The 23,757-nt window shown below is 39.1% G+C and overlaps 1 protein-coding gene across 7 annotated transcripts in view; it reads left to right on the forward strand.

The window, feature by feature from the left end:
• The first annotated feature begins 310 nt into the window (after window positions 1-310).
• The window catches only part of SESTD1 (SEC14 and spectrin domain containing 1), a 150,943-nt gene continuing 127,496 nt past the window's right edge, over window positions 311-23,757 (forward strand). The window contains exons 1-2 of one of the 7 annotated variants that reach the window (XM_074399399.1): window positions 652-940; window positions 22,902-23,037. Coding sequence is in view for 3 of the 7 variants with exons in the window: in XM_074399402.1 (XP_074255503.1) it covers window positions 380-384 (5 nt within the window). In the remaining 4 variants the exon portion in view is untranslated. Of the gene's footprint in view, window positions 385-651; window positions 941-1,220; window positions 1,317-4,029; window positions 23,038-23,757 lie in introns of those variants that run through there. The other 6 variants (XM_074399402.1, XM_074399401.1, XM_074399397.1 and 3 more) reach the window with 6 other exon arrangements.

A 23,757-nucleotide genomic window follows, 5' to 3' on the forward strand; every position in this document is an offset into this window, starting at 1 on the left:
ATGGAAGTCTTGAGATTGGGACCACACAGCTGCTCTGATCTGGTGTGAATTTGCTGATGACTCTTTTGAACTGAATTCAGGAAATGACACAAAAATGATTTGCAATAAAATGAGAACGAGGACTCTGAATTCAGTATATTTAGAGAAATATAACTAGGTTGGTAAAAATGGAGAAGTAGCTATTATTAGGGAGCCCCATTTGTGGATTAATTTTGGACTGTCCAATGGAAAGATCCTCAAAGCAAAACAAGTGCCCTAAATCCAGCCCTTTCTCACCGCACCCTTTCCCCTTCATCTGCCTTCATCCTTCAGTCACAGCACCGCTTGGCAGTGGGTACTTGGGAGCAGAGACCTTGTAATCGAACCTTCGAACTACAGGATGAGGTCAGAGGAAATAAATGACTTGCAAAGATTCCTCCCTTAAGCCCAGACTTCTGCCTTCAGGTCTGGAGACCTGCCACTCCTCCAGACTGCCTCCCACCTGGGGAACCCGGGCCTCGGCGAGAGGTGGGGAAGGCAGGGTCCAGCTGGGAGCACTAGAGTGCCCCCGGCGCCCAGCCCTCGGCCCCGGGCCTGGTGGGACGCCCCGCCCCGCCCCGCCCCCTTCCCCCATCCCCCTTTCCCCCTTCCGAGCCGGGCTGGGTCGCTGTGCCGCCGTCACCCGGGCGCGCGCGGGGTCGCGCGGACGCGGCTCCGGCCGCGGGTGCCGAGAGGTCGCCGGGCCCCCCGCACCGCCGCCCCCCGCCTGACGCACGGAGGGGCCGGGACGCGATTTGCCACGAGTGACTGGAGTCGCCGCCGCCGCCGCCGCCCGGGCCCGCTCCGCCCCCAGCCCGCCTTCCTCCCGCCGCGCCCTCCGCCTCCGCCCGCACCTCGCTAGCGTTCCCCTGTCCTCCCCAACGCCCCGGAGCCGCCGGCCGCTAGCTCGAGCGCCAGCCAGGTGAGTGTGGCCGCCGCTCGGCCCCGACGGCCCGGGCGGGAGGAGCGCTCAGGCCCCGAGCCGGGTGGCCGGCGTGGGCCGGTACTGGCGGCGGCGGCGGTAGCGGGCCCGGCTTTCTTCCCCAGCGCGGGCCGCCTAGCCGCGGGGCTGCGCAGTGAAAGAGGGGCCCCCGCCCCGCCACCCGCGCCGCTCCCAGCACCCCCGCCGCCCCCGCCGCCTCAGACAAAGCGCCGGAGGTGGGAGCCCCGCGGGCCGCCTTTGCCTCCGCGCCGCCTGCCGGGTGCGGCCGCGGCTCGCAGAGACCGGGCCGCGCGCTTCTCCGCTCCTGAGCGCCCTTGTTCATTTCTGGGTGAAAGGGACCCGAATTGTGCAACAGGTTTGGGCGTTAATCCTTATTTTCCGTCGGGTCTCTACTGCCAGCTTGCAGGGACCAGATGTGGCGCCCGGCTCCGGGGCGAGTCCCCGCGTCCAGCGCCCGCGGCTGGCTCCTTTGTGTGGCCGGTGACCGGCCCTGTCGGGTGGGTGGGGGACACGGGCTCGAGGCCCCAGGGCTGTGCCGAGGCTCCTGGACGCCGCCTCGGCGCGCAGGGCTTGGCTTCCACGGGCCTGCGGGGGGTTAACATCCCTCCAACCTTTAGGAGAGTCACAAAGGAGAAGAGAGAGCGGGTTGGCAGGGTCCGTGGTGGTGTGTTCATTTTTCTATTTTAGGTAGACTCGTATTAGAAAAGAGCCGTGGTCCGACCAGTTCTTGAAGGTACGGGTGGGATTTCACCCTGGGGTGCAGGGTTTGGACTTGGCTGTTGCTGTGACAGCCCCCGTCGTTTTCCTGGTGCTTTGACATCTTTCGTACACAGACATCACGGGAGAAGTTGGGAGTGTTGCCGAGGGAGTAACTGGTTAGCAGCTGTTTGACAGGTCGTCTCTTGCTTCACGTTTTGCCGGTGTCAAGCATGCCCACCATGTATCCCCGCATAGCTTGGCAAGCCATCAAATTTAAACTGCTACTCAAAATGCCCCCATGTTGGAAAATCCTAATCCTTACACATACATACATACATACACAAACACACATACATGTTTTTGTTTTTTCTTTTTCGGCTGACTAAATCTTATTTTCTTAGTGTGAGAATTTTTCCCCCAAGAAAGAATGCATAATAAGGTACAGTTTATCTTTGTTTACGTACTTTGGGTCATGCCAATACCTAGCTAGTTTCATTAGTATGCTATTTTAGTGTAACAATACTAAATAGAAGGAAGGTATCTTCCTTTAGCTTTGAGCAATAAAATACGTCTTTGTTCTAGAACCAGGAAGCTTTTATACGTAGTACTTTTCTGGGTAAAAGTTGGTCACTGTCGTTGCCCCATGAATAAATACGTGAAAAAATTCCCAAAGGACCCAGAAAGCATTTCATAATTCTAAGGCTGTTTTTATGTTCCAAATTCCAGGAAATCATTTTGTTGAATATTTATTCAAACATTCTAGACCAAATTTAACCTTAAAAATTGGGCCTACTCTAATTAAAGTTCCCCAGCATTAGAAAAATGGATTGCATTTACCAAAAAGTTTAGTCCCTGTGAGTAAGAATCGAATGGAATAATTCATGTAAGAGATTGGAGCTAATGATGGACTAGGAATCTGACAACAGAATGAGGAAAATAGGAAGTTGTAATTAGAGGTCACAAAGTTGCACCTACCTGGGTTTTAATTGATTGCTAGGCATTTAATGACATTTTAAACAGGTAATCTTGCTAATGATGTATCTGAAAATGAAATGTCCACTAATTAAAAAAGCAAAATATAGCATTTTGGCCTTTAAAAAAGAAGTAAGCTTTTCCACTCTCTAAAATTGAACTTGGCATTAATGACATTTCTTTGAAAAAATGAAATTGTACCAAACTAATCTGATTTGTAGAAAGTTTCTCTGTTATAGTAGCTTTACTTTACTATAAATACCATTCATCTGTATAGTACCTAACTTCAAAGATCTTTTAAAGCTGTTACAAGCAACAGGAGCAACCTCTTGAGTAAAGTAGAATATTTACTAATAAGTAGGAAGCAGAAAAGTGAGCTGTGATTGGGCAACTGCATTCTGTCCTGGGTGACAGAGCAAGACCTTATCTCAAAAAAAAAAAAAAAAAAAAGAAAAGAAAAGAAAAAAGAAAAATAGCAGAGGCTTAAATTTTTATAATAGTTTTCTTTGAGATATAATTCATATGCCATGGAATTAACTTTTTTAAAGTATACAATTCAGTGGTTTTGGTATATTCACAAAATTGTGCAAATGTCAACACTAATTCAGGAACTAAAAAGAGACTTGTACCTTTATTGGTATTCTCCCCGTATTTGACAACCACTACTTTATGTGTCTATATGTTTGCCTATTCTGGACATTTCATGTGAATGGAATCATGTGGCCTTTTTATCTTTCACTTAGCATAATGCTTTCAGGGTTCATTCATATACCATATATCAATATTTCACTCCTTTTATGGAGAGAATAATATTTTGTTATATGGCTATGACGCTATGCCATATTTGTTTATCCATTCTTCAATTTGTGGGCATTTGGGTTGTTTCTACTTTTTGGCCATAATCATGTTATGAATAATGAATAATGTTGTGGATACTCATTTACAAGTTTTACAAATTTTTGTGTGTTATATATGCTTTCAGTTTTCTTGGGTAGTATACCTCGGTGTGGAATTGCTAGGTCATATGGTAATTCTGTTTAAGTTGTTGAGGAACTGCCAGACTGTTTTCCAGAGCTGCTGCACTGTTTTACATTTCTTCTAGCAATGTATGAGGGTTCAGTTTTCTCCACATCCTTGCCAACACTTGTTAATGTTTGTCTTTTTGATAATAGCCATCCTAGCAGCTGTGAAGTGATAACGCATTGTGATTTTCATTTCTATTTCATCCTTTAATGTTTTTATCGGCCATTTGTATATCATCTTTGGAGAAATGTCTGATTCATAGTAGTTTCTGTGTTTTTTACATGTATTTTCTAATTTAATCTTTAAATGATCCTGTAAGGTAGGTTTAGTCCTATTTTTTTTTTTTTTTTTTTTTTTTTTGAGACGGAGTTTCGCTCTTGTTACCCAGGCTGGAGTGCAATGGTGCGATCTCGGCTCACCGCAACCTCTGCCTCCTGAGTTCAGGCAATTCTCCTGCCTCAGCCTCCTCAGTAGCTGGGATTACAGGCACGTGCCACCATACCCAGCTGATTTTTTGCATTTTTAGTAGAGACGTGGTTTCACCATGTTGACCAGGATGGTCTCGATCTCTTGACCTCGTGATCCACCCACCTTGGCCTCCCAAAGTGCTGGGATTACAGGCTTGAGCCACCGCGCCTGGCGGTTTAGTCCTATTTTACTGCCAGGAAACTACAGTGCAAAGAAGTTTAATCATCTGCTTGTTTTTTTAACCTTAGAGTTAAGAGACAAGGTCTGAATGTAAACTCGGGTTTTCTGACTCTATTTCCTGCACTCAATGAGGCATACAGAAGTTACATTATGTTTGTGATTGTCTGGCTGATCAGTGACAAAGTGAGAGAAAAATAAAAAATCAAACAATAACAAAGAATAAGGTATTTGTGGCCATACTGCCACATATTCATCAGATTTTATTATGCTTTTTTTAAGTAAATTCCTTTTCTTGTATCATAATAAGGTAAGTCTGCTTTCCACATTTCCAAGCGGGAAACAGAGTCAGAGTGAGTCCACCTTCTTAATGGCATAGCTGATCCTAGAAGCCACTATTTGGATAGTATATATGTATATATAGAGAGAGAGAATAGAAGCTGAAAATCTCCCTTCACTTTTTGTCTTTTTCCTCTTCTTAACTCCTGAGACCACTTCCACCTTAGAGAGACCACTGTTAACAGTTTGAGGTTTGTATTTCCAAACCTGTATCTTTGCATTTATTGTGTGTATTTATGTATTATTTTTTTATATTCCACCATACATACATACATGTTTCTATTCACAATGTTTTTTCTTTTACAGATGGGGTTATACTACATATATTCCTTTGTTTTTCACAGAAATATGTTAAATTTTTGCATCTGTAATTACAAAGGATGAATCTAATATTTACGTTTTCATTTAAGTTTGCTATCCATGCATGGCTTTGGTGTCAAAATGAAGGTGGGATTAAGAATGATTGGGAAACTTTCCACTTTTTTCTGTGCTCTGGAACAGTTTAAAACAGGCGTCCCCAAACTTTTTACACAGGGGGCCAGTTCACTGTCCCTCAGACCCTTGGAGGGCCGCCACATACTGTGCTTCTCTCACTGACCACCAATGAAAGAGGTGCCCCTTCCTGAAGTGTGGCGGGGAGCTGGATAAATGGCCTCAGGGGGCCGCATGCAGCCCGCGGGCTGCAGTTTGGGGACACCTGGTTTAAAATGTCTGCCCTTTAAACATTTACTAGAAATCATCTGACAACTGTGGAGGCAGAAAGAGATCTGAGATGACCTTTCTAATTTTTTTTTTCTTTTGAGACAGGATCTCACTCTGTTGCCCAGGCTAGAGTGCAGTGGGGTGACCACTCCTCACTGCAGTCTCAATCTCCTGGGCTCAACTGATCCACCTACCTCAGCCTCCCAGGTAGCTGAGATTACAGACATGTGCCACCATGGCCAGCTAATTTTTGCATTTTTTGTAGAGATGAAGTTTCTCTGTGTTGTCCAGGCTGGTCTTGAATTCCTGAGCTCAAGTAATCTGCCCACCTTGGCCTCTTCAAATGTTGGGATTACAAGCGTGAGCCACTGCACCTGTTTGGTTTTCTTATATTTAAAATGGCAATAATTCCTACCTCATAAAAGTCTTGAAAATATTAAATGAGATGTGAGCTGATATATGAAAAGAGTCAGTAGTTGCATCTAATATAAAGAAAAAATATAAACTGTAACATGCTATACAAATGTAAATTTGTTACTACAGTTATTCTAATTATGCTTTAACCTAATAGGAACAAATTTAAGTAGATAGGATGGGGAGCTAGGGACAGTTTCCACTAATAAATCAGAAGGATCTATAAAAATTCACAGGTCATTTGGGATTTGATTCTGGTAGACAATGATATCTAAATTCTCACACTCTTTAAGAAGGATAGTAGGGAAAATCATTGAGTAAACAGATCTGGATTAATCTTGTGTTATCACTTGTTAGCTTTGTGACTTTGGACAAACTAATTTCTGAGTAAAATGAGATAACACCTACTTTATAGATCAGTTATGAAGGAAGAGATTAGTTTCTAGCATGTAATAAATGTTCAAAATAGTCATTTTTTTTCTTTGCTTGTGGTGAATACCCAGGAGTGACAAACCTGAGATGTTGAGGTCTGTTATTTTAAGGCTGCTGGATGTGGTGGAAAGAATATTAAGTCCTAAGGTAGACTTTTGTTCTGTCCTATGTTTATTAGCTATTGGCTATGGATGAATCACCTCAGTACTCAGATCCTTGTGTTTTCCTTACCTATAAAAAAGCTAGAGAACTAACACTAGGCACTTTACAAACCTTATCTCATTTAATCTTTCCAGTCATCCTATCAGATAGAGATGATTTTAATTTCTCTTTCTAATAGATAAAGAATGCAAAGGTGCAATACTTGGATTTTCCAAGGCCTACTTGGTGGACTCCCCAAGTCATGGCCATATTCTTTGGTTCATTACAACTATTCGCTCCTGGGATGATAGAGCATGCCGCTATATACAGGGAATACCAAGGGGGGATCCTACTATAAACTGAAATACTAAGTGTATGAATAAACTAAGCTTGTGTTGGATGAGAATACTTATTTATTAATGATTTCCACTAATAGAATACAAATAGAGGATTGTTAATGTGTTCCAGTGCCAATGCTTAAGAATAGTAAATTTAAGATAATACTTCATCTTCTCATAATCACTTTACCTAAATAATTTATTACCTAGTCCTAATTGCATTTCCAGTTTGACCAGGTAAAGCAGAGAAGTGAATTAGTAAGTTAGTGGTCAGAGCTGGTTTGAAAGCCGGGTGCGTGTGTGTGTGTGTGTGTGTGTGTGTGTGTGTGTGTAAGAGCTGAAAAGTATAGTTCTTCAGCAGCTTGGCATATGCAGAAATTGCAGATTCTTGGAAAGAAGTAATCTGGATTATAATTAATTGTCTTCCACAAGATTTGCAGAGTTGTTTCAAAAATGAACCTGCCTTTGTCAGCTGGTTTGTAAAGACCTATTGATTATATTCTTGAAAGATAGTAATATTGTCTTTTCCTTTACTAGGTATTGCCAAAGCTTTTGCTTATGGGTTTCATTTTATTTGATCAGGTTCAGTGATAATTGATTTGGTGTCCTTGCATGCTTTGTGCTAGGGTTATATCAAACAAAACAATGCTGTTGAGAGATCACAAATTGAATTGTGATTCAGTGATAGTTTAGAAAGTTTAGGAATTCTATCTGTTGGGGCTTCAGTTATCATATTTTTGAAGTAGAAGTGGGAATTACTGTGTTTAGGTTAGATAATTTTTATCAGAAAAGGCTTGAATTGCACTGTGTAAATTCTCACTGACATTGCTGCTTTTCTGCAGAATACAAATTACTTTGGAGCTTTACATAAGAATTAGAAAGCATGGTTCTTGTTTTCAAAGAGTTTATAATCTAACTAGGAAGGCAATGAAGGAAGAAACTGAGTAAAATGATAGAGGGCTCTTAGAGCTTGTGCCTTGCCTTTGTGAAATCAATTTTGCCATATTGGGCTTTGGTAAGATACCATAGGTCTCTCCTGAGGGACAATATGAGAAACATCTAATCCTTGGAAGATTGGTGGTTATGTGTCTTGTATGTTTTGATCATTCTAGGTGGGGGGGGTCTCTTTGCTTTATAAAATTACTGTTTGGTTTAATTACGAAGGATATCTCCCCTTCTGAGTTCTTCTCTTAGATTGCCTGGGTTTTCCTGTTTGTTATGGCTACTAGAAAGCCAGAACTAGATTTGTGGCCCATTCCTGAACATACAAATAGGTTTTCTGTATATGTATTTTTAAGACAGAGTCTAGCTGTCACTAGGCTGGAGTGTAATGGTGCGATCTTGGCACAATGCAGCCTCTGCCTCCTGGGATCAAGCAGTTCTTCTGCCTCAGCCTCCCAAGTAGCTGGGACTCTAGACCCGCGCCACCACGCCCAGCTAATTTTTGTATTTTTAGTAGAGACAGGGTTTCGCCATGTTGGCCAGGATGGTCTTGATCTCTTGACCTTGTGCTCCGCCCGCCTCGGCCTCCCAAGGTGCTGGGATTACAGGCATGAGCCACTGTGCCCTGCCTATATTATACAATTTTTAACCTTTTCCTTGGCAGCATTTTTTTTCTCTATTCTTTGCTTTTATCTTTAATTTGTTAAATTGTTATAGTTCATTTGTTGTGTCTTTAATCCTTTTCCTAACAAAATGGCATATATACAAATATAGGCATACCTCTAAGATATTGCCAGTTCAGTTTCAGACCACCACAATAAAGCATATATCTCAATTAAGCAAGTCACACAATTTTTTTTGTTTCTCAGTGCATGTAAAAGTTATGTTCTCACTGCAGTTTACAAAGTGTGTAATAGAATTGTGTCTAAGAAACTATGTATGTATATCTTCATTTAAAAATACTTTATTGCTAAACAAGGTTACGTATGTATCCTCTAAGCCTAAGTAAGTTGTAATCTTTTTGCTGGTGGAAGGTCTTACCTCAGTGTTTATAGCTACTGACTGACTTATCAGGATGGTAATTGCTGAAGTTTGAGGTAGCTGTGGTAATTACTTTCTTGCCTTTTTTTTTTTTTTTCATAAGGGCTGCCCCCTGATCCTCAATAGGTTCAAGATGGACTCCCTCATTCTATAACATAGAATGAGATGTGTCCTGATTTTAAATAAAATTGAAAATGAAGTATGCCACACTGATGGACTCTTTCTCATGAAAGATCTGTAGCATGAGATGCTGTTTGGTAGCATTTGAGCAACAGTAGAACTTTCACGACTTGAGTTAGTCCTCTCAAACCCTGCCACTGTGTTATCAACTAAGTTTTTGTAACATTCTAAATCCTTTGTTGTCATTTGAGCAATGTTTATGGCATGTTCACAAGGAGTAGATTCCATCTGAAGCAACTACTTTCTTTGCTTCTCCATAAGAAGCAACTCCTTGTCTGTTCAAGTTTTATCATGAGATTGCAGCAATTGAATCACATCTTCAGGCTCCACTTCTAATTCTAGTTCTCTTGGTATTTCCACCACATCTGCAGTTACTTTTTCTACTGAAATTTTGAACCCCTTAATGTTATTCATGGAAATTGGGATCAACTTCTTCCAAACTCCTGTTCATGTCAGTATTTTGACCTCTTTCCATGAATCACAAATATTCTTAATGGAGTCTCGATTGGTGAATCTTTTCTAGAATGTTCTTAGTTTACTTTGCCCAAATCCATTGGAGAAATCACTATCTATGGCAGCTGTAGCTTTTGAAATGTGTATCTAAAATATTAAGACTTGAAAGTCAAAATTACTCCTGATTCATGGGCCACAGAATGACTTTTGGGTTAGTAGGCATGGAAACATTAATCTCCTTGTACGTCTCCTTCAGAGTTCTTGGATGACCAGGTGCATTGTTAATGAGTGGTAATATTTTGAAAGGAATCTTTTTTTTTTTTTTTTTTTCCCCTGAGCAGAAGGTCTTAATACAGGCTTAAAAGATTCAGTAGACTATGCTGTAAGCACATATGCTGTTCTCCATGCTTTGTTACTCCATTCATAAAGAACAGACTGAGTAGATTTCAATCTGTTCGAATGGTAAATGAGAATCAGCTTTCACTTAAGGTCACTAGCTGCATTAGCCCCCTAACAAGAGAGTCAGCCTTGCCTTTGAAATTTTGAAGCCATTTACTTCTCTTTCTCTATGAAAGTCCTAGACGGCATTTTTGTCCAATAGAAGGCTGTTTTATCTACATTGAAAATCTGTTGTTTATTGTATCCACCTTCATCAGTTATCCTAGCTAGAGCTTTTTGATAGTATCCTGCAGCTTCCATATCAGCACTTGCTGCTTCAACTTTCACATTTATGTTATGGAGATGGCTTGTTTCCTTAAACCTCATTAACCAACTTCTGCTAGCTTCAAACTTTCCTTCTGGAGTGACCTTACCGCTCAGCCTTCGTATAATTGACAAGAACTAGTGCCTTGCCGTGGATTAGGTTTTGGCTTAAGGGAATATTGTGGCTGGTTTGATCTTCTATCCAGACCACTGGACCTTTCTCCATATTAGCAATGTAGCTGTTTCACTTTCTTACCATTTGTTTGTTTTCTGGACTAGCACTTTCAATTTCCTTCAATAACTTTTCCTTTGCATTTACAACTTGACTGTCACAAGAGACCTAGCTTTCGATCGATGTTGTCTTTTGACATACCCTCATCAGTAAGCTTAATCATTTCTAGCTTTTGATGTAAAGTGAGAAATGTGACTCTTCCTTTTACTTTAGCATTTAGAGGCCGTTGAAGGATTATTGATTGGCCTAATTCAATATTATTGTGTCTCCTGGAATAGAAAGGCCTGAGGAGAAGGAGAAAGACAGGAGAACCCCCAGTCAGTGGAGCAGTCAGAATGCACACAGTATGTATTGATTAAGTTCACCATCTTATATGGGTGTGGTTCGTGGTGCCCCCAAACAATTACAGTAGTAACATCAAAGATCACTGGTCACAGATCACTATAACAGATACAATAATAATGAAAAGTTTGAAATACTGTGAGAAAAAACAAAATGTGGCACAGAAACACAAAATGAACACATGCTGTTGGAAAAATGAGCTGATAGACTAACTTCACATGCAATTGCCACCAACCTTCAATCTATGAAAAATACAGTGTCGGCAAAGCACAGTAAAGCAAAGTGTTTTAAAGTGAGATATGCATGTAAATATACATAAAATCCATGGCAAGTACATAGAGGGAAACAGATTAATATAGTAGGGACTAGATATGGCAAGTAGGCTTTATATCATGGGCCAGCTTTGATTGATAATGAAGATTGCATTGAGAAGTTAGTTGGACGCAGCTTCTGGATTTAGTGGGAAAAGGTACTGTGATCATTGAGCAATGTTTATTGTTATGAGTAGGAGTAGTGATGGCATGAGTGCCTGTATTTGCTGTCCTTGGTATAGATAGAATATTCAGAATGCTAAATAGCATGTAGGTGGGTGGCTTTTAAGTTTGGAGTTCGGTTTTGCAGGGAGAGATGTGGATTTGAGGAAAAATGCTGGTGACTCTTTTGAATTAGCAGTCAGATTGGTTCAGCTAGAATAAAAAGTCTAGTGCATTAAGGAGAAATGAGCTTGGTGGAAAAAGTGAGGAAGGGGATGTGGAAAGCTTTAACAGATAGATGGAGTAGGTTAGATTTTGTTGTTTAGCTCCTAAATTTGTTTTTCTCATTAATCCTCTACATGGTTTTCATAGTCTTTGTCTTGGTTCAGCTCCTGGTCATCCTTTTTATTTTAAAAGTTAATTATTGTTGGGCACAGTGGCGTGTGCCTGTAGTCCCAGCTACTCGGGAGGCTGAGGTAGGAGGATCACTTGAGCCCAGGAGTTCCGGGCTATAGTGCCTTATGCCGATTGGGTGTCTGCACTGTTTGGCATCAATATGGTGACCTCCCGGGAGTGGGGGACCACCAGATTGCCTAAGGAGGGGTGAACCATCCCAGGTGGGAAATGGAGCTGATCAGTAGTAGGATTGCACCTGTGAATAGCCACTGCACTCCAGCCTGAGCAACATGGCAAGACCCTGCCTCTTAAAAAAAGAAAAAAAAAAGTTAATTACTTTTTGGATAAGTAATACATTTCATATGTTTCAAATTTAATTTTTTTTATTATTATTTTTTGAGACAAGGTATCACTCTGCCACCCGGGCTGAAGTGCAGTGGTACAATCAGGGTTCCCTGTAGCCTCAAACTTCTGGGCTCAGTTGATCTTCCTGCCTTAGCTTCCTGAGTAGCTGGGACTGCAGGTGCATGCCACCACATCTGGCTAATCTTTGTATTTTTTGTAGAGTCAGGGTTTTGCCATGTTGCCCAGGCTGGTCTCAAACTCCTGTTCTCTAGCTGATCTGCTTGCCTCAACCTCCCAAAGTGCTGGAATTATAGGTGTGAGCCACTGTGCCTGGCCTCAGAAATTTAAAAGGTATGAGAGGACACATTAAAAATTCTTCTTTTCATTCCTACTCAACTTCTGAGTTTTCTCCTCCATGTGGTCAGTATCATCAGATGCTTATGTGGTCTTCCAGAAATATTTTATGTATACACATATGGTTTCTCATTCTTTTTATACAAATGACACTTCAGTACCTATTCACATATTGCTTCTATACCACATAGTGTTCTGTACCTTTTTTTACTTCTTGGAAAATTTTTTTTCCTATCAATACATAAAACGCTTTCATCTCTTCTGTTTTTTAAATACACTTTTTGTTTTAGAATAATTTTGGATTTGCAGAACAGTTGCAAAAATAGTACAACGTCCCCGTATGCACCTCACCCAGTTTCAATTTCCACTAACAGTATCCTACTGTGGTTCATTTGTCAAAAATAAAAAACCAGCATTAGTGTGTTACTGTTAACTGGAGACTTTCTTTCGATATCACTAGTTTTTCCATTGAAGTCCTTTTTCTGTTTCAGAAACTCACCCAGAAAACAAGATTGCATTTAGTTGTCATTTCTCCTTAATTTCCTCTGACAGTTTCTCAGATTTTTTTTTATGATACTGAAGAGTTCTAAGAAGTACTGGTAATTTATTTTAAGACACACATTCTAAAAAACAAAAGCATTGAATCTTACTCTTTGTCAGCTGGATGGAGCTAGTAGTGGTGATGGTCCTTTGCTCTTTTCCTGTGTTTTAGTTTTATATTTGGAAGTCTGTGAGGTCAACCTGGCCACCTATGTATTTTATGCATCTCTTGTCCCCAGACTTTTGTAGTTCATTTACTCCTTACAGGATGGAGGCTGTAAGATCTCTGGGATGTGAGAACAGATTCCTGGGGGTTGGAAGGGAGGAAGATACACAAAAATGGTCACCACACTGAAAGAAGGAAAGGGTATCAAACCAGTAGAGGGAAGTAGACAGTATGAAAATAAGATTTGTATCTTTGCAACTTGAGTCTTAGGTTATGATAGTTAAGTTTAAAAGAGTGACAGGGACCAAAGAGTGGTCAAGTCACCTATTAACTTTTGGACCAAATTCTCCCAGGTAGGGTATCTGTACTAAAACAGTTTTTCTAGTGGACCCAGCAAAATTGGAAAAAAAAAAAAAAAAAAAAAAAGTCCCTACTTCTTATTTTAACCAAGTCAACCCAAAAGGTAAAAATATCTCTTAGCTGCCTTGAAATGCAAGATAAGCTTTTAAAAAGACAGTTCAGTCCTTGTTTATATCTTTTTCGGATTTGATAGGGAAAGGTGAAAGACAGTAGACAGAGATATGAAGGATGCTATAGAGAACTTAAAAGATACGAGAAAGGGGACCTTAAAGGCACCTCAGAAGACAAACAGATTTTTACAGTTTTCTCTAGATCTTGGATTATCTTTACTCACAGCAGGTGAAAGCTATATACCAGAGATTTCTCTCAGTAGGAAAGGCAGTTAACCAGATACACATCTTGAGTTGTGGTAGTTGGAAGCAACTACTACTTTATAATTTAGGATTTGTATCCCATTTACTTTCACAGTACCTAAAAACTCCAAGATTAGAAATAGAGCGAGTTGATGCAATAGGGCCCCTGAATTAAGCAGTTGACAGCACTTGGACTACAGTTTAATTCTGTTCTGAACATACAGTTTCTGTTAAAATGTCATTTGAGATAAACTGCTTTTGAACCTGGAGAGAATATTTAAGCCTGTCAGTTACTCATACCTTAGTGTGAATCATTTAAGCCAATTATTGCTATTCTCCTTAATACTTTGCTGACATCAGATACTGTGGAAATAAGAATGTTGATAGGTGAGAAAATTTTATAATTCATCTGGTCTTAGTCCATTAAGGCTGCTATAACAGAATACCATATTCTGGGTGGCTTATGAGCAACAAAAATATATTTCTTATGGTTTTGAAGGCTGAGAAATCCAGGATTGAAGCATGGCAGATTTTGTATCTAGTGAGGGCCAGCTTCTTGGTTTGTAGTTGGCCATCTTATTGCTGTGTCTTCACATGGCAAAAGGGGCAAGGGAACTCTCCAGATCTCTTTCATAAGCCTACTAATCTCATTCATTAGGTCTGTGTCCACATGAACTAATCACTTACCAAAGGCTTCAACTCCTACTACCCTCACATTAGGTGATAGGATTTTAACATATAAATTTGTGGGGGAGGACACAAACATTCAGTCTGTAGCACATCTCGTGCAGAATCATGCTGGACACTGCAGTTGTTGCTTTGGGTAACATTTAAACACTGAGCATAGACTGGTGATTGGAAGCACTGGTGTCGGAGCCAGGATAGGGTCTGGTTTAGCACAGAACCTGGCCCTCCTTAATCATTTCATATATGGCAACTAGTATATCTTCATCCACCCCTATGTGACCATTGTTATTCTTGTACTGTATTTTAGAACACATCATTCAAATGTTAGAAAGTACAAAAAAGGTTTCAGTTAAGTTTCCCACTCGTGTAGTAAGATATAAAGCGTTTCTTTCTGTGGCCACACCCATTTCCTTCTCACCTACTCCTTCCTCCTTAATGTCTGGCAGCCATTAATCTATTCTCCATTTCTACAGTTTTGTCATTCAAATGGGATCTTATTGTATATGTCCTTTTGGGATTGGTTTTTTAAAAATTCAGCATAATTCAGTGGAGATTCATAAACAGGTTAATCTGTTTCCATAGTTCCTTTTTTATTGCTGAGTAGTATTCTGTGGATTGGATGTGCCACAGTTTATTCACCCATTGAAGGATGTCTAGGCTGCTTGTAGCTTTTCACTCTTATGAGTAAAGCTGCTGTAAATGCTCATGTATAGATTTTTGTGTGAACATGAGTCTTCATTTCCTCCGGGTGAATGCCTAAGTGTGCAATTGCCAAGTTGTATGGTAGTTGCATGTTTAGGTTTTTAAAGTGATTATCAAACTGTCTTCCACAGTGTCTGTACTATTAATATTTTAAATTCCCACTAACAATATATGAATGTTAAAAATAGAATTATATCCTCACAAATTGTATATGTTGAAGCCCTAACCCCTAGTACCTTAGAATGTGATTATATTTGGAAACAGGTCTTTCCAAAAAGTGATTTTAGTTGAAATTGGGTCTTTAGAGTGGACCCTAATCCATCTGACTGGTGTCCTTAAAAGAAGAAATTTGGGCACACAAAGAGACACCAGGGATATGTGCACACAAAGGAAAGACTATGAAAGGGCAAAGAGAATAGGCAGTACCTGCAAGCCAAAGAAAGAGGCCTCTGAAGAAACCAAACCTGCTGACACCTTGATCGTGGCTTTCTAACCTCCAGAACTGTAAGAAAAGATTTTGCTGTTAAAGCTACCCAGTCTGTAGTATTTTGTTATGGTTGCCCTAGGAGAATAATACAATGAGTGATCCAGTTTGTTTTGCAGTTTGGTTGTTGATTGTTTTTATTTTAGCCATTGTGGTAGGTTTATAGTCATATCGCACTGTGGTTTTAATTTGCATTTTCCTAGTGGCTAATGATGATGAACATCTCGTCATGTGTTTGTCATCTGTATATCCTCCTTGATGAAATGTCTGTTCATGTCTTCTGCCTATTTTCTATTTGAATTTTTTTAACTGTTGGGTTTTAAGCATTCTCTATATATTCTAGAAACTAGTTCTTTGTTGAATATGTGGTTTGTTTTTTCTCCCACTCTGTAGCTTGTCTTTTCATTCATAACACGGTTGTTCACAGAGCATGTTTTTAATTTTGATGAAATTTCAGCTGTAGATACTGAAAATTTACTCCCGAAGTTTTAGAAAACTTTTCTTCTAAAAGTTTTAGTTTTTCACTTCTCATTGAAGTCTGTGATTGATTTTGTATAAGATATGAGACTTAGGTCAGGGTTCTTTTTTTTTTTTTGCCTGTGGATATCCAGTTGCTCCAGCACCATTTGTAGGAAAAGTGATCATTCTCCATTGAGTTGTTTTTGTGCCTTTGTCCAAAAGCAATTGGGCGTATTCATGTGTTCCTATTTCTGGGTTCTCTGTTGTGTTTTATTGATTTATTGGGTTAACTGATTCCTTCTATTTCATTCTTTTCCAAAATTGTTTTAGGTATTCTTTCTTTGCCTCTGTACATAAATTTTAGGATACTTATTTCTTCTATATTTACAAAAAATTTGGATAGAATTTTGCTAGGAATTGCACTTAACTCATGTAAATTCAGAGAAAATTGATGTCTTTACTACAGTGATTCTGCAAATCCATGAACATGTTGTGCCTCTCACTGTTTTATAGATCTTTGATTTCTTTCACTATTCAGTAGTTTGTAGTTTCCAGCATACAAGTTTTATACACATTTTGTTAAGATTTATAACTAATTTTTTAGAGTGATTATAAAGGATATTGTCTTTTTAATTTCATTGTTCATATGTTCATTGCTAGTATGTAGAAATACAGTATGGTTTTATATGTTTGTTTTATATCCTGCAGTCATACAGAACTTACTAGTTTTGGGAATTTTTGCCAGATTTCTTGAGATTTCCTACATAGGCCATTATATCATTTGCAAATAGGTGTAGTCTTCTTTTCTTTTATCTGCATGCCTTTTATTTTCTTTCCTTGTTATTGCACTAACTAGAACTTCTAGCACTGTATTATTGAAAAAGATTGGTCAAAGTAGACATACTTGCCATGTTCTTTTTGAAAAGAAAAAGAAGAAGAAGGGATCTCATTTTACTCTATCACCCAGGCTAGAGTGCAGTGATGCGATCACAGTTCACTGCATCCTCGACCTCCTGGACTCCAGTGATCCTCCTATCTCAATCTCCTGAGTAGCTGGGACCACAGGTGGACATCACCACACCCAGCTAATTTTTTTTTTTTTTTTTTTTAAACGGGCAGAATTTCCCTATGTTAACCAGGCTGGTCTTGAACTCTTGGGCTCAAGCAGTTTTCCCACCTTGGCCTCCCAAAGTGCTGAGATTACAAGTGTGAGCCACTGTGCCTGGATGCCATATTCTTATCTTAGGAGAAAGTATTCAGTCTTTCACAATTGAGTATAATGTTAGCTTTAAGTTTTTAATGCAAAGTCTTCATCAAGTTGATGAAGTTTCCCTTTATTCATATTTTTCTAAGAGTTTTCTTTTTTAGTCATGAATAGGTACTGAATTTTGGTTATTGCTTTTTTTTTGCAAGAGTTCATGATTATGTGGTGTTACCTCCTTTAACTTGTAAATATGGTAGATTACATTGATTGATTGATTATCTAATATTCAGTCAACTTGCCATCCCTAGAATAAACCCAACTTGATTACTTTGTATAATCTTGCTGTATATTGTTGAATACTATTAGCTAGTGTTTAGTTTAGGATTCTTATGTTTATATTCGTATCTTTGCCTAGTTTTGGCATCAAGGTAATACTAAATAAAATGAAATGGAAAGTGTTTCCTCCTCTTCTGTTCCTGGAAGAGATTGTATAGAATTGGTGTTAGTTCCTTTTAAAGTATTTTGTAGACTTCTCCACATGGGCTTCTTTTGTTTTTGAGTTTTATAAATTATGAATTTATTTTCCTTGATAACTAAAGAACTATTCAAATAATCTATTTTATATTAGATGGATTGTGACAGTTTGACAAAGTGGCCCATTTAGTCTAAAAGTGTGTAGAGATGTTCATAGTACTCTTCTTTTGCTGTCTGCAGAGTCTGCCATGGTATCTCTGTTGCATTCCAGATATTGGTAATCTGTGTCATCTCTTTATCTCTTTTCTTTGCTCTTTTTTTTTTTTTTTTCCCTTCTGCTTGCTTTGGCTTTATTTTGCTCTTGAGATGGGAGCTTAAATTATTGGTTTGAGATTTTGTTCTCTTTTCTAATGTATGCATTTAGTGCTGTAAATTTCCTTTCATCTTTCCTTTAGCTATGTTCCATATATTTGGATATATTTTAGTTTTATTTTTCATTCAGTTCAATATATTTTTTGATTTCCGTTGAGACTTCCTGTTTGACTCTTAGGTAGTGTAAATTTCTCGTTTATTCCTATATCTACTGTACATTTAAGTCATTGCTAATTATTTACCATCCTGAATAATACTCTCAGAAATGACATCTTTGAACCAGGCATGGTGGTTCATGCCTGTAAACCCAGCACTGTGGGAGGCCAAGGCAGGAGGATCCCTTGAGCCCAGGAGTTCAAGACCTACCTGGGCAACATAACGAGATCTTGTCTCTACGAAAAACAAACAAACAAACAAAAATTAGCTAAATGTGGTGGTACCTGCCTATACTTAGGAGCTGATGTGGGAGGATTGTGTGAGCCCACGAGTTCTGGCTGCAGTGAGCTAAGAAGGCGACACTGCACTCCTGCCTGGGTAACAGAGCAAGAAAGACCCTGACTCACAAACAAACAAACAAAATCTTTTGGCAGCTTCCATCTTCTAAAGCTTAGTTTTTCTAGACTTTTGTAAATGTTAAAAGAATTTATGCTTCATTTATCTATTTATTTTTAATACGCCCATGCCTCATGCAGCATCTAAACTTAGGCTTTTATTAGATGAAATGGTCTTATATAATGTAAACAAAGTTGGAATTAAATTTTAAAAAAATAATTACCCTGATCTGATCAGCATGCACTATATATCAAAACATTACTATGCACCCTATGAATATGTACAATTATTATTTGTCAATTAGAAAAATAAGTAAAATAAATAATTAAAAAATATGTGCCCAGCCTTGACCACTATTGTAGTTACAAATATTACCTAGGTAGATAATAAACAACTATATGCCCAAGTAGAATCTGATAGTGGGAGACTATCCTCAACATGGACAAAGCAGAGAAAAAAATAAAAATAAATATAATGGGAGACTAATTCCTATTTCATATATGCCTCAAAGTTGGATTTCACCAGACTGCTGAATAGATCTTTCTGGGATGAGTTTTACCATTAACTTGCTTTCAGTCTGCCACCTTCTCATGGGATTTTTTAGAAATGTTGCTTGGTTACTAAGTGGTTGAAGATTTTTCTTTTATCTTTCTGTTAGTGATTTCTAGTTTGAGTCTGTTTTGGTCAGAAGAGATTCTGTATGATTTTGTTATTTTAAATTTGTTGAGGTTTGCTTTATTGCTGAGGTCTGTGTTGGTATGAGCTATCTTAGTCTATGATCCATGAGCATTTGAAAAGAAATTTATATTCTGCTGTTTTGTGGTAGACCGTTTTATAAATGTTGATTAGATCCAATTGGTTGATATAATGTTGAGTTCTGTATCCTTGTTGATTTTCTGTGTAGTTGCCCTATCACTTGTTGAGAGAGTGAGAAACAGTGAGAGATACTGAAGCGATATCTGCAATTATACCTACATATTATACCTACATTAGTTTTTACCTCACGTATTTTTCAACTTTGTTATTTGGTGCATACACGTTTAGGATTGCTATGTCTTCCTGACGAATTGGCCCTTTTATCATTATAAAATGTACATGTCTGTCTCTGGTGTGACCATTCTCATTTTTCTTTGAGTAATGTTTACATGATTTATTTTTTCCATCCTTTTAGTTTCAGCTTGCCTTTTGAGTATATTGGAAGTTAGTTTCTTATAGGGAGCAATTAGTTGGTTCATGTTTTTAAATCTACACTGTTAACATGTTTTTTAATAAATGTATTTAGACTATTATATTTACTGTAGTTGTTATATTAGGGCTTAAGTCTGCCATTTTATTTTCTATTCATCTCTGTTTCTCTTTTGTCTGTTTTCTTTTTTCTCCCTTTTTATGGGTTATTTGAGCATATTTTATTTTTTCGAGACAGAGACTCACTCTGTTTCTCAGATTGGAATGCACTGGTGCCATTACAGCTCACTGGAGCTGCTGGGCTTGAGTGATCCTCTCACTTCAGCCCCTAAGTAGCTAGGACCATAGGTGGTGTGTGCCACTGCATCTGGCTAATTTTTTTTTTGAGATGGATTCTCTCTGTGTCATTCAGGCTGGAGTGTAGTGGTGTGATCTTGGCTCACTGCAACCTCCACCTACCGGGTTCAAGGGATTCTTCTGTCTCAGCCTCCCAAGTAGCTAGGACTACAGGCGTGCTCCACCATACCCAGCACATTTTTGTGTTTTTAGTAGAGACATGGTTTCACCGTATTGGCCAGGCTGGTCTCAAACTCCTGAATTTGTGATCTGCCTGCCTTGGCGTCCCAAAGTCCTGGAATTATAGACGTGAGCCACTGCGCCCAGCCCATCTGGCTAATTTTTAGAAATATTTTGTAGAGACAGGGTCTTGCCATGCTGCCAACATGCCGTGTTGCTCAGGCTGGTCTCCAACTCCTGGGCTCAAGCAGCCCTCCTTGCCTTAACCTCTCAAAATGCTGGATTGCAGGCATGAGCCACCACACCTAGCAAGCACATTTTAGAATTCTGTTTTGATATATGTGTTTTGTTTTTGAGTGTATCTCTTTGTGTATCTTTTTTATTGGTTGCTCTAGGTGTTAATTGTATATACATAAGTTATTACAGTCTACTGTTGTCATCATCTAACCAGTTTGAGTTAAGTATAGAAACCTTACCTCCTTTATGGGTCTTTACCCCATTTGTAATATAATTGTCTTACAGTATTTCCTGTACACACATTTATAATCATATCAGATAGCTATATCTTTGCTTCAGCTGTCAAACATCATCTGGACAACTTAAGACAAGGGAAGCCTATTATATTTTCCCATATTTTTTGCTTACCAACTTTTTTTGTTCGTTTGTTCCCAGTGTTCAGTCGTTTCCACTTTTACCATTATCTTTCTATTTAGAGAAGTTTGTTTAGCCATTCTTTTATGGTATGTACATCGATAAAAATTTGCTCAGTTTTTCTTCATTTGAGAATGTTTTAATTTCTCCCTTTAGCCTAAAAGATAGTTTTACTGAGTATAGGATTCTGGGTTGATAGTGTTCTTTTATCACTTGAAAAATATTGTGCTACTCTCTTCTGGCCTCCATTTTGTTGTTGTTGTTATTTATTTATTTATTTATTTATTGAAATGGAGTCTTACTCCGTCTCCCAGGCTATAGTGCAGTGGTGCGATCTCGGCTTACTGCGACCTCTGTCTCCTGGGTTCAAGTGATTCTCCTGCCTCAGCCTTCCGAGTAGCTAGGACTACAGGCATACACCACCACATCTTGCTAATTCTTTGTATTTTTAGTAGAGACAGGGTTTCATCATGTTGGCCAGGCTGGTCTTAAACTCCTTACCTCAAGCAGTCCACCCACCTTGGTCTCAAAAAGTGCTGGGATTACAAGCGTGAGTCACCACACCCGGTTGGTTTTGTTTTCTTAAAAAATTCATTCATTACTCTTTTCTTAGCACTGGGGTCTCACACTGTCACCCAGGCTGGAGTGTAGTGGCAAGATCATAGTTCACTGTAGCCCCAAGGTCCTGGGCTTAGTGAGCATCCTGCTGGAGCCTCCCAACTAGCTAGGATACAAGTGTACACCACTTCACCTAATTTTTTTTTTAAATAATTTCAACTTTTATTTTAGATTCATGGGGTACATATGTAGGTTTGTTACATGAGTGTATTACATAATGCTGAAGCTTGGGGTATGAATGGTCCTGCTACCCAGGTAATGAGTAAAGTACCCAATAGGTAGTTTTTCAGCCCTTAGTCCCCATCCACCCTCTACCCTCTAGTTGCCCTAGTGTCTCTTGTTACTATCTTTATGTCCATATGTACCCATAGTTTAGCTCCCACTTATAAGTGAGAACATGTGGTGTTTGTTTCTGTGTTAATTCACTTAGGATGATTCCTCTAGCTACATCTATATTGCTGCAAAGGACTTGATTTCCTTCTTTTTTTTTTTTAAATCATTTTTTCTCTCTTGTAGATAAAATTTCATTTATTTTCTGAATGCTTTCTTTGTCCTTAGTTTTCAAAAGTCTAATTAGGATGTCACCTGGCACAGATTTGTGTATGTGTGTGTGTGTCCCTCCTCTTTTAGGTTCACTCACCTTCTGTAGCTTTGGGTTCTTTGCCAAATTGGGGAAATTTTTAGCCCTTATTTCTTCAAGTACTTTTTCAGTCCTCTCCTCCCTTTTTCCTTTGCTTTTGGGACTTTAATGGAACAAATGTTTGAGTTTTCTCATAGTCTTACTGTCCTTGAGGATCTGTTCATTTGTCATCCTGTGTTCTTCTGTTAATTAATTATCATGCAGTTTCTACTATCTTCTATTTTATTGGTTCCTTCTTTCATGCCCTCATTCTGCTTTTGATCCCAATAACTGAACTTTTATTTGGTTACTGTAATTTTTGGTTCTAAGATTTCCATTTGGTCCTCTTTATATTTTCTGTTTGTTTGCCAAGATTGACTGTTTTCTTAGTGAGGCTTTCTGGTTTTTAATTTGTTTTAAACATGTTCATAATTCCTTGTTGAAGCATTTTTATCATGGCTGCTTTAAAATAATTGTCAGATCATTCTAACAGTGCTATGTGGGCTCCACTCACACCACAGGGATGGGGGATGTTTGAGGTGGGAGATCATTACTAGATGAACGTGTTGGATACCCACTTGGCTTTCTCTGACTTCACACTCCTAGTGGGTGTTACATGCCTCCTTATAGACTCTTGAGGACTGAAGCCTAGGCCTTCCACTTACCCATCTGGCATTGGTGAGGGTGAGTCCAGTGTTTTGTGTAGTGTTTGGGTAGTGTAGCACTATTTTTGTCTAAAAGTTTTCTTTCTTGCTGGAATGCTCTTTCCTGGTGTTTCGACTGAAGACTTTTGTTGGGGCTTTACTTTTGTCTTCCCCTATTGATATTTCCAGGTTGCCAGCTACAGCTGCAAGTAATGAGGCAAAAAACAACAACAACAACAACAAAAAAAAAACAAATGAAAAACCAGGAAGAAAAAACCTCAAGGGAAGCTTACCACTGAGTTGTTCTTGGGTCCTGAGGCCCCTGGTCAGTATGTGTTCCTTTCTTCACCATTCACAGACTTCTTATGCTTGTTTTATATATAATGTGTAGCACTTTTAGTTGTACTTGGTGAGAGGAGTAGGAAAAATTATATTTACTCCATATTCCAGGAAATAGAACACTGAGTCACTCCTTTTCAGAAAACCTCCAGTGACTTTCTGTTGCCTGTAGACCATCATCTGAGTTTCTTAGTCTGTTATTCAGAGAGCTTTTTAATCTATACACAGTCTTAGCTTTTCTCTCCTCTTCCAACTACTGCTATGTGTCTTCATTATACCACATTTGATGTTCTGTGGAATTCTGTTCTATAGGATTCTGCATTTCTACTGTCTGTATACCATGACCCTGATCAATTTGTTTTTCTGTTTGAAATGCCTCAGTCCTTCATCTCAAGGCTATGTATCCCATCACCTTGTAATTTGCAAGCTCTTAAGTATTTGACTACATCGTCAGTTGTTTCAGAGGATGTGAAACTGGAACTATTGAAAAATGTCGAAGTGATATGTTCTGCACTAGAATAGTTTGATTGTCCTTTTAAAGTAAGGCAATGATTGTAAATGTGGTTGTTAGTGTATCGATATCACCAACCACTGATTGTGGAGCATCTACTCTTTGTTGAGCATCGGACTTAAACATTGGAATACTAGATAATTTAAGGTTTACATTTAGTTAAATGACATTTCTTTAAGAATAAAATGTTAGGCC

Source organism: Saimiri boliviensis, chromosome 5 (assembly GCF_048565385.1).
Source record: "Saimiri boliviensis isolate mSaiBol1 chromosome 5, mSaiBol1.pri, whole genome shotgun sequence".
Classification (NCBI taxonomy): Eukaryota; Metazoa; Chordata; class Mammalia; order Primates; family Cebidae; genus Saimiri; species Saimiri boliviensis.